This window comes from Bombina bombina, chromosome 5 (assembly GCF_027579735.1).
Source record: "Bombina bombina isolate aBomBom1 chromosome 5, aBomBom1.pri, whole genome shotgun sequence".
NCBI lineage: Eukaryota > Metazoa > Chordata > Amphibia > Anura > Bombinatoridae > Bombina > Bombina bombina.
In genome coordinates this window covers 244,645,916-244,657,745 of record NC_069503.1, presented here as the reverse complement: position 1 = coordinate 244,657,745, position 11,830 = coordinate 244,645,916, and the positions used below count along the sequence as shown (strand labels likewise).

The 11,830-nt window shown below is 37.6% G+C and overlaps 1 protein-coding gene across 1 annotated transcript in view; it reads left to right on the top strand.

The window, feature by feature from the left end:
* The first annotated feature begins 1,097 nt into the window (after positions 1-1,097).
* GAD2 (glutamate decarboxylase 2) overlaps positions 1,098-11,830 on the top strand; it is a 273,704-nt gene continuing 262,971 nt past the window's right edge. Inside the window, exons 1-4 of the mRNA XM_053712962.1 lie at positions 1,098-1,173; positions 1,785-1,844; positions 1,969-2,118; positions 2,686-2,919. Coding sequence (XP_053568937.1) covers positions 1,098-1,173; positions 1,785-1,844; positions 1,969-2,118; positions 2,686-2,919 — 520 coding nt within the window. The remainder of the gene's footprint in view (positions 1,174-1,784; positions 1,845-1,968; positions 2,119-2,685; positions 2,920-11,830) is intronic.

Below are 11,830 nucleotides of genomic sequence, written 5' to 3'. Positions count from 1 at the left end.
CATAGGATGTTGCGGCTCACTAAACAGCCAGCAGCTTGTACTAAAGAGCTCTAACTAGCCCTAATCCCAGAGCACCAGTCAAACAAATGGTGACCACACATCATGCAGAACATCTATGGTCTGTCAGTGATTCAGGGTCCAAATGTCTTTAAATCCGCATGGAATCCTCAACACAACCATTGCAACATACGCAATCGCATGAATCCAATCCATTTATTTATTTACTTTTATCTCTATGTAAAGGGTTAAACTTTGGCTGGATATGACTAAGATCGACTGCTTTATATTCTTTTCACTTTTTATCGATCCGGATTTTTTACGTCAAGAGAGTATGTGTCACAAGCAGGCAATTACCTGGAACTCTACTGACAAGCAAAAGGTATTGGCAAACTATTCAATAAGGAAATACTGCATGGCATACTTGGCAGTGCAGGGGCGTCTGTCTCTTCTGGCTGTATTATGAGTCACTGAACCGTCAGAATCAGCACCATAGTCTTCTTTAGAGGAGACTTCTGCTAATACTATTGCCACTGTCTGCATCTGCAGCAGCAGACAGTTCTAGAAACGACTCCTGTTCATACTGTTGTTCCTCTCAGTTTCAGCACCAGGGAGAGCTCCACCAGCTTATTCTATTGCCCCTATAAGCAATAGCCATACTATTGTTTCATTCGAGTTCAGCAGTGCACCACGTTCTGCTCCAGCACAAAATCCCAGTGTTTATTGTCAGCACCATGGACAGATCCAGTATAGACTCCTGCTGCTTAAACCATCGTTCTTAGAAACAACACCACGTAAAGCTCAATTGCATATTCTTGCTGCTCAAACTATTGCTCTTAGGATCAGCACCACGGACAGCTCAGTACAATTTTTTGATGCTCAACTACTGCGTCTCTCAAAGTCATTTTTTGTGACCTAGAGCATAACTGGCACTCTGTAAGCTCCAAGTCTCCATCTATTTATGTTTTCCCTTTGGCAGTGATTTTTACTTTTTCACACTGCTTGGGCTGTGTATTTTCTATGATTCAGTTCAGGTCGTTTCACATCAGCATTCCAAATAGGCTAGGCATATATTTGTGTCTGTGATTTCCAGTGCTCAGATGGCATCTCCTAACTCCGCTTTCTGGCCCTTTGGGGCGGAAGAAGGGAACAACAAAAATGAGAACCCAGGCACAGGTGAGAATAGTACTTTACTTTGTAATCGCATACTGTTAAAATAAAAGATTTTTACAATGACCAGCAGAGACTATCTAACGTTTACCTAGAATTAACTTGTAACACATATATGTGTTCTATAACTGTAGAATGTGTGATATTATGTTATTCTTATTGAACTAACATCTGAGATCTAGAGATATAAAGCCTGATAATCTATAAATGTTGCCGAATGTTGAAAAATATGTTACATTCCTAATTTATTTTTAAATATATATATATACTCAAAGGTTAGTTTTAATTCATTTTATACAAGTAATACGACAGTGTTTCATAGATTGTAAATCAGATTAAATAGAATAAAAATGCACCGAACATGCATTCCCAAACGTGGAATGTATTGTATGTTACCCTTTAGTTAATTAAAAATATAACCTTATGGTTAATAAAAAAACAATATACAATTAAATAAATGAAAGCTGTTGTTGTTTTTTATTTTTTATTTGCTGTGTTTAAAATATAGTATCATAAAAAATCTTTAACATTGATGAAATAAATATGAAATGAGGTCATATTGAAATGCACAGATAAGCTTTTTTTTTTACCAACAAATTATTGACTTTTTTTTTCAGCAAAAGCCTGGTGTCAGGTTGCCCAGAAGTTTACAGGAGGAATTAGTACAAAATTGTGTGGTAAGTGAATAGACTGCATCTAAACTAATGAATAATTGCAGTCTTTATTTCTGCTGTAAATGTAAAAAGTATAAACGCACGTTTGTTTGCATGAGATCTGAGGTATTTTCATTTTTCCACACAGCTTTACTTTATGGAGAGGGTGAAAAATCAGGAGAAAATTGTGCTAAAAGTGAAATTGGTTTAGATGATAAACGGATGGCCTCTAACAATGAAAAAAAGTCATGCACCTGCAATAAGGGCGAAATGAACTTTTCAATGTTGTATTCAACAGGTAAATGTTTGCAGTATGCATTGTTCTCAATTCAATAAGAAATGATCAATTTAAAATAATATTTAAACGTGAGCATAATAAAAACAATACAATATAATAGGTTTCTACTGTGTATATACTAATACTACATTTATTTAAATGTTCTTTCCTACTTGAGAAATTTTACAGAAAATAGAAATCAATTCAGATAATTTAACGAATGGATATAAATTAAATTAGAGAACCAGATATTAAATTAACTCACTTAAGTGAGTAACCAGACATTTGCTTATATTGCATATTATATATATATTATATATAAGAAAAATATAATTAAGTCGGCCACTTTATCTATAAGTGTATGCTTGCTAGATAGACAGTGAGACAGATAGATAGATAGATAGATAGATAGATGATTGATAGATAGATAGATAGATAGATAGATAGATAGATAGGATGATAGGAAGATAGATACATTGTATTTTCAATTTACTCCCAGAAAGAATATAACCTATTTAATTAGATAATACATTGCTTCTTAACGTGTTAAAAATGTTAAAATGTATTAGTGTCTATCATATATTTCAGATCTCCTGCCAGCACAAAACGGTGAAATGTATACCCTTCCTTTCCTTGAAGAAGTTATACACGTTTTATTGCAATACGTAGTAAAGACTTTTGACAGGTCAACAAAGGTGATAGATTTTCATTATCCAAATGAGCTTCTGCAGGCACACAACTGGGAATTGTCTGACCAGCCAGAGACATTGGAAGAAATCTTGCTCAACTGCAAAACAACATTAAAATATGCTATCAAGACAGGTAATTGCCATTTTCGAATTTGCTAAGATGTATTAGTTGAAAAGAGTAGACGATCTTATTGCCCATGACCAGTTGACTGTCACAGGGGGCGAAAAAATATTTACAGCAATGTGTTGCAGGCTTCTATGTATATCAAGAGGTTAAGTAAAATGAGTCATACAGTATATTATGAGATGTACCCTAGGGGTCTATGTGTGTGCCCGATGAATCTGCAGATATCACCCCCCCCCCCTCGCCCCGATGTGCAATGGTTACCAAAGCTCTTTGAAAGTCAGTGTGCTGTACAATATACATGATGTAGCTAAATTAAAAAAATATATAGTTCAGTTGAATTCGAAATTTACCTAGACATTTTATTTTGCTTTCATATAGATGATTTATCATCTAAGATTAATTCAATAAAACAAACAATTTTACTTTCTATAAGATTTATATTTCTTTGGTGGTCACATTTCAATCACCTAGCAGACAATATCACAAAACAAAGGAATTTAATGATAGCACTAACACATTTGATAAATTTTCTCACCTGTTGTTAATTGCTATTACTTTGAAATCATATGGATATCTATCTATCTATCTATCTATCTATCTATCTATCTATCTGTCTGTCTCTCTTTCTCTAGGCATTATATTTTACTGTAATATTAAAATCCAAATGATATGATAGTAACAATGATAAACATTCATATGCTTTTTGACAATATTAAAAAGTCTGGGATGAAATCCTTTGTCTACAAATGTCCATAAAATTATTTTTTTGTGTACTGAAAAAATGTGTAACTGCAAAAATACCTTTGATGTCCAATGTAATAATCAGCTCTGTAGTTTGATTTTTGAACAACTATTTCAATATCTATCTATATATATATACTGTGTGAATATATGTATGTATATATATATATATATATATATATATATATATATTTTTAATTAATGGTATGCATAGAACTGATGTCTTGAAGGAGGGATTCTATGTGATCTAAAAAGTAAAAAAAAAAAACAACTAAAAGAAAAACAACTTGTAGTCTTAAAAAGATTATGTACAGGTCTGATTGACAAGCTTTATATTTTTTGTTTTGCTTAAGCCTCTAGTAAATATGTTTTATTAATTTACTTTTTTTTTGCTTACCACCAAGAAGGCACCTTATTTTATTTTTGTATATTGTTTAACCTGCCAGTTATAAAGCTTCTGTGAATGGACATGTCATATGTCCAGCTTCAGGCAGAATTTCAAGGTAAAAACTGTCATCTGTGACCTACTTTAACACCCTTATGTTTGGGTCTGTGCTCCTACCAGTAAAATTCCAGGGATCATGTTTTGATTTTACTTTCCCTAGGGCAAGGACATTTAAAATGTTTTTAATATTATTAGTACCAAAGTTTTATCTTAAATCTTTAAAATAGTATAGCATCTCTTTTCAAACATTTTTTGAGTGTTTTATATTTTTTCTGTTAGTTATTTTTTTTGTCAATTTTTATGTCATTTCTAATTATGGACACATAGTAACAACAAAAGAGGCAGTAATGTATTATTATTATTATTATTACTACTACTCTTTCTGGTAATTTTGATAAAAATAGATTTTATTGAGCATCCAGTCGAAATGTTTGTTGTCCTATTTTACATTATATTTAGAGGTATGTAATTTCTTGAAAATACTAAATGGATAGTTTACCACAATATACCCATAACCCAAAGGGTTAAATTAACAGTTTAAAAAAAGGACCCTTGTATATTCAGGTCTGAAACTACATCATCTGTTATCCACAGTCTTCATATTCTGAATCTTACTGGCTACAAAACGTATCAGATTATTGAAGAATTTAATAGTTGAATCCTTCTCTTTTGTGCCACAATCACTACAATGCCTTTTCCTCTTTTGTTCCAGCACCTCACAAATTGATGTCATCCTCCATAATGAAATCATCTCCCCTTGTGCCATTATTTCTTCCCTTTGTGCCATTATATTCAAAATATGTGGAATGCACTGCCTTATTTAGCCAACCTCTCCCACACTTGTACCCAGCATTCTTCCATTTTTACAGTTGTCTTCCCATTGCGCCATCTTTATTTCTATTTGTGTATTTATCTTCTCTCCCACAGTTCTTCATTTCATGTACTACCCTCCTCTGAATTTGTGCCATCTTCATGTCAGTTTGTGCTATCTTCATTTCTATTTGTGCCAACCTCTCTCCCACAGATCTCTCCCCTTGTTTTACCCCTTTCTAAATTTTCACCATCTTCTCTCCCATTAGTGACATTCTCTCTCCCATTTATCCTATTTTTTCCATCTTTTTTTTTTTCTGCTCCATTTCCCCCCTGCTTTTTGGCATATGCTTTGAAGATTGCCTGCTGCATTACAACAGAAAGTAGGATGCTTAATTCTGTTTATATGTATTTTAGTTAATTGGGCACTTCATATGAAAATAATCATTTCCCCTTCCTTTTCCAATTTTCTTTTCTTCAATTCTTTACTTTTTTTTTTCAAAAAAGGTAAAAAAAAGAAAGCAAAAGAAAAAAAAAGGTTTGCCATATCCTCTGCATTGTTTTCTTATAGCTAGGGATCACCACATTATCAATGCTTGTGTGATATTACAGCTCCAGCATGCATTTACAGTGTAGATAAGCACTATATGCTGATAAAGAAACTGAAAGAGCTGACAAGTGATTTATCTTTATATATTTACATCTCCCAAAACTTATGGGGAGTGTTAACATTTGTAGCACGTTATTAACATAAGTTTCATGGCACATTTTCTTTTTTTAATGATATTTATATTTCAGAATGTATTGAAAGTATTTCTGCTAAGTGACTACATTCTATCTATAGAGTGTGTATGTTTTTTGGCAAGCCATGCCATATGTGTTTTGTAACTGGCTGTGAAAATGTCAGGCATAAGATCTGTTATTTGCTATTACCAATATTGGCCTTGAATAGGTCACATGCTAAGTGTGTTGAAATGTAAAAATATATTAAATCAGTGGCTCAGGGGATACCAGGCCTCTTAAAGACAAATTAATTTAGCTTTATCATTTATTATATACTAGGAATATGTACAGTTATGGGAATTATTGATCTCTGAAATGTTTTTTTTCTTCAAACAATGCAAGACAAATCTAAAATTAAAGGGATACTAAACCCATTTTTTTTTTCTTTCAATGCAATTTTAAGCAACTTTCTAATTTACTCCTATTATCAAATTTCTTCGTTCTCTTGTTACCTTCATTTGAAAACCAAAAATGTAAGCTTAAGAGCCGATCCATTTTTGGTTCAGTTCCTGGGTTGCGCTTGCTGATTGGTGGCTAAATTTAGCCACCAATCAACAAGCGCTATCCAGGGTTCTGAACCAAAAATAGTATGGCTCCTTATCTTAGATTCCTGCTTTTTCAAATAACTTGATTATAGGAGTAAATTAGAAAGTTGCACCGACCGAAAGAGACTACACCCATTACTCCAAACCCCATAACTCCTACTCCAGGATTGACTACCTCCTGTGTGACTCCTGGACTTTGGATCAATTCTGTGCCCCACGAATAAGACCATGCCCCTGGTCGGATCACGACCTTGTCAGTGTTGGGTGCACCACCTTGCGTCCTCCTGATTGCAGGCCCTCCTGGAAGCTACCTGATCATTACCTGACAGAGGGGGAAATTCCCCAGCTAGTGGAGACAATCTCGGATTTTCTGAGACACAATGATACGGGTGACACGAGCCAGGGAATCCTGTGGGCTGCACTTAAAGCCTATCTCAGGGGTCATTTTATTAAAAAAAGTGCTTTGCTAAAAGCTAAAAATAAGGTTTCCCTCGCTAAGCTGTATGCGGAACTGAGAGAGACTGAATTGACTAACAAGAATACCCCCACTCCCATTCTGGGCGACCGAGTTGGTGCCATCAGGGATGAAATTACCAAGAGAGAGCAACTGCGAGTCCAGGCAAACCTACTTCGACTCCGGCAGGTATATTACTACAAGGGGAACAAGGCTGACAGGTTGCTGGCCCGTAAGCTCAGAGATCGTGCAGTTCAGGCCAGAATCCCTGTGATCTCTACGACGAGAGGTATAGTCCGCTCGCCAAAAAGTATAGGGAAGGCGTTTGCCGACTACTATACTTCCTTATATAACCTAAACAATGACTCCTCGGGAGTCGGAACCCGCAGAACAGCTGCCCAGCAGTTCTTGGCACAGTTGGACCTTCCCTCCCTAGGAGCTGACTCAGCGGAGGATTTAACTGCCCCATTCACTCTGGAGGAAATCAAAACAGCCATATTGACCTTGAAGCCCCACAAGGCTCCAGGTCCGGATGGATTCACAAGCCTCTTTTATTGTACCTTTGCCCATCTGTTATCACCTATCCTGCTCTGCCTTTTCGGTGAGGTTAGGGAAAAGGGAGCTTTCCTCCCCGAATTCTTGGAGGCCAGTATCTTGACTATACCCAAAGAGGGAAAGGACCTGACGCTCTGCGAGAGCTATCGGCCCATCTCTCTTATTAATGTGGACGTGAAAGTCTATGCCAAGGTCCTTGCGACTAGGCTTGGAAAGCACCTCCCCTCACTGGTCCATTTGGACCAAGTGGGATTCGTACAAGGAAGACAAGGTACAGATAACACCCGTAGGCTGCTGAACATATTTATGGAAACAGCGGATATGGGGCTGCCTCTCCTCACCCTGTCCATGGACGCAGAAAAAGCGTTTGACAGGGTGGGGTGGGATTATATGTTTTGCACTTTAGAACGTTTTGGGATCCCTGAGACGTTTCGTACAGCTATTGCCGCTCTCTATGCTTCCCCGACGGCTGTGATTAAGGGTATGGGTTTCTGTTCCCCTAAAATTGAGATCAGGAACGGAACCAGACAGGGGTGCCCCCTGTCCCCGCTCCTCTTTGCGCTGGTTATGGAGCCTCTTGCGGAGGCAATTAGAGAAAGCCCTGAGGTCCAAGGCCTTCAGATACATGACACACTCCAGAAATTGTCACTTTTTGCCGATGATCTCACTCTCTTCCTCACCAACCCAGTGGAGTCACTTCCCCACCTTTTTGAGATTATTGATGCTTTTAGTAGCATTTCGAACTATAAGGTCAATGTGTCTAAAACAGAGGCCTATATGATTCATATTGAGCAATCAGAACAGAGACGCCTTAAGCGACTCTATTCGTTCAGGTGGTCAATGGATGGGGTCAGACATCTAGGTGTCTTCCTGTCACACGACAAAAAAACGGTGCTGCAGGAGAACTACACTGTTTTCTTGCGGGAAATTGAGGTGAGACTGAAATCTAAAAAATATGAGGAGATCTCCTGGATGGGCAGAATTGCTGCTCTGAAGATGATGATTCTCCCTAAATTGACCTACCTTATGCAGTGTATCCCGATCCCAGTCCCGGAAAAGATCTTACGTGGTTTCCAAACTGCATTCAATGCCTATGTTTGGGACAATAAGCGACAGAGGGTGGCCGCGGCCACGCTTCAGGTTCCAGTAGACAGGGGTGGGCTAGGACTACCCAATGTTCAACTATATTATCAAGCGGCCATGATTTCACACGTCTCAGCGTGGGGGCCTGCCCTGCCCCCTACCAGATGGAGGGAGCTGGAACAGGCTTCACTCCCCGCTTATGTCGACCTCTCAGATCTGCTGTGGGTTCCACCACACTTGGCCGCGCAGATACCGATCTCCAACCATCTCATCAAAGACTGTCAAATGGTTTGGTTCCGCCTCAGACACCACCAGTTGATAGCTCCACAACCTTCGCCCATATATCCTGTCGTGTCGCTCCTACAGGGGCTATCAAACATTCGGCTCGCCCCCTGGAAAGCCCTGGAGATCACTTCTCTGAGTGACTTCTACCTGAATGAGAATCTCCTCTTGCCTCAAGACATGATCTCTAAATTTGACATTCGCGGCCACCTAAAATTCGACTTTATGAGACTAAGATCTCTGATGAAGGCATGGGGATTCCTGGTTGAAAAAATCAGGGCACCTACTGTCTGGGAGATGAGATGGAAGGCAAACCTTCAATTGTGCAAGCCTCTCACTGCCCATTACCGATCCCTTTTGGGACCTCCCACACTGGTGAAAACTAGGCATATGGCCTCCTGGGAAGCAGAATTGAGACTTACTTTTACGACACTTGACTGGACTAAGGCGATACAGTTGACTAAATCTGCACTTCATTGTGCTACAATGTATGAACTCTACTTCAAGATCATTACCAGATGGCACTTAGTGCCGACCAAACTTCGGACTCTGTACCCTGAACATTCTCCCTTATGTTGGAGGGAGTGTGGAGAGATAGGCACCCGCTACATGTGTGGTGGTCATGTAACAGACTCCGACCACTTTGGTTGAAAACCTGTGAGGTCTGCAAGGCCTTAGAACTCCCAACTCCAGACACTCCAGACCTAGCTCTTTTACATTTGGGAGTTAAAAAACTGCCAAAACACAAGAGATATCTGTTGGTCTACCTGTTGACATCAGTCAAGATGTTAATCCAAGGAATTGGAAGAAACAACAGCCCCCAAGATGGCAGGCAGTTATTGACTACCTGCAATATGTTAAGGTAATGGAAGACTATGTCTTCCGGACTAGGAAACAGTCAGATGTCTTTTCCCTAGTCTGGGTACCCTGGGAGACCTACCTAAAGCCGACTACATGATGCTCCCTTTTTCTTCAAGCCTAGCGACCCTCCTGTGACTATCTTAATTGCCCTTCCTGGAGGAAGCGCCTCACTATGTCAGGTCTTAGGTGCCCCTCATTGCTCTCCCCCTCCTCATCCCCCTCCTTCTGATGCCCCTACCTCCCATCTAACACCCCTCCACCCCCTATCTTAAGAGAGGTGGGTGTTTACCCCTATCTGTATTGCTCTCAAGCATACATGCTGTACAAGTTTCCTATTTACCTCCTCTAACTGTCAGGTTCAATGTGTATGGTGTAAATGGCCATACGATACCCAAAATATTAAAAAAAAAAAGAAACAAAATTTTCCCTATGACAAACCAATACATAACACCTATAACGTGCGAGTACACAGCTGACATATGCCTATCCTATAGGCTTGACCATTGAGCTAGGTAAAATGATTTTCTTGGAATGCCATTTAACCTTTGAATATTTGAATGTAACCTGTTACCTATTATGTCGAGTATAACTGTTTTGTTATGTGGTTTTGTACCATTTTCACCAATAAAAACCTATTTACAAAAAAAAAAAAAATTAGAAAGTTGCTTAAAATTGCATGCTCTATCTGAATAATGAAAGAAAAATTTAAAAATTTAGGTTTAGTATCCCTTTAAGCATTACTTATAAACTAAACTTGATTTTAAAAACAACATAGGCTCCTGAAACTATGAAATTAGAACTGCATAAAGCCTCTCAGATATTAGAAAAAAAATGCCGAATCATACTTAGGAAAAAGCTTCATTTAAAGGGACAGCTAACTCAAAAATCAAACCAATGTAAAATGCATGAAAAACTGTGGAAATGTGCTTGCTAGAAATAAAAAAAGATTTAATATGAAAAAAAATATTGGGAGCAATCATTTCCTCATATAGAATTTTCTATTGCTTTCTAAGGATTCCCCTTTACTCTGTTTAAACGTTTGTGCAAGCGCAAGCCTTTCCATTATGTCATTGCAAGTGTAAACACTCAGCTGAGCAGGATACATGCTCATTTGTGTTAATTCATCAACAGAAGTTGTTTTAAGAAACACATCTGTAAGGTTCCTGAAAACGAGAAGCTCATGAGTACTAGCGTGCATGCTTGAAAAATGTGAAACTAAAGCTGTTTAAATAAAAACATATATAGCAGTATCAGTTGTGCAGCTCCTGCTAATTCTCACTGACTGAATGGAGCTTATTATATATGTTCATTAGCTGATAGGTACATATCAGCCAATGAGTATTTGTAAGAAGCACCTTTCGTCCAATAGGCATTTGCAGGAAGTACATGACTGATACTAAAGTATTATTTAGAAACAGATTTTATTTCAAATTTTGTTCAGGCAAATGTTTAAAGTTTGGTCTTTCCTAAAGATTATACATTTTTTTTAAGCACAATGTCCTATGTTTAAATAACACAAATGACCATTCAACATTGTATTAGTTATGAATTTTAAATGGTCATTCAACTTAACCTGGTTCTAAGCAAAATTGCAAAACACTTGCTGTTAAAAACTTCTACATAGCATTGTTTATTTATTTATTAATATATTTATTTTTTATCTCAAGATTGGCGCCATTTACAAGTCCACAGTAGCAATCTGGGAATATACACAGCTTCTGATTGCTTTGTCTGTTCTCATGTGCATCAGTGAGAGGCAAGTGCACATGGTGCATATTCTCCAATCAGAAGCCTGTGATGCTCCAATTTCATACGTGTTCCAGTGCCAATCTGTGAGTTAAGAAAGAAGCGCATTTAATAGCAAGTATATTGTAAACAATGGCCTCAATCACAGTCTATTGGCTGAGGCCTTTTTTTAAACGCAATCACAATAGACTTTTCTAATTTGACACCTCAAAGGACTTGATAAGTCCCTGAAAGGGCATTTTAGACATCTTTTCAACTATTTCACATATATTTGGAAATAGCAAACACTCTAAAATGGCTACAGGAGACATAGTAGAGGCCTATTAACATACATGGTATCAATTCATTAAAGCTCTATTCATACCTGTTGCAGAGGCTGTATACAGTGGCCATGCTCCACATTTACATATGTATAGGTTCATATTATACATGTACATTTGTTTAATTACGAATGCAAATTAATTAATGAAACACGGATATTTGTGTCATTTTCACAAAACGTTTATCTGAACAAATGCACCATGAAATTTAAAGAAAATATATTGACAAATTTCATCAGTATTTATTATTTTCCTTTAAATTGCCTTAGGGGTTGAAATTCCTTACTGGAGA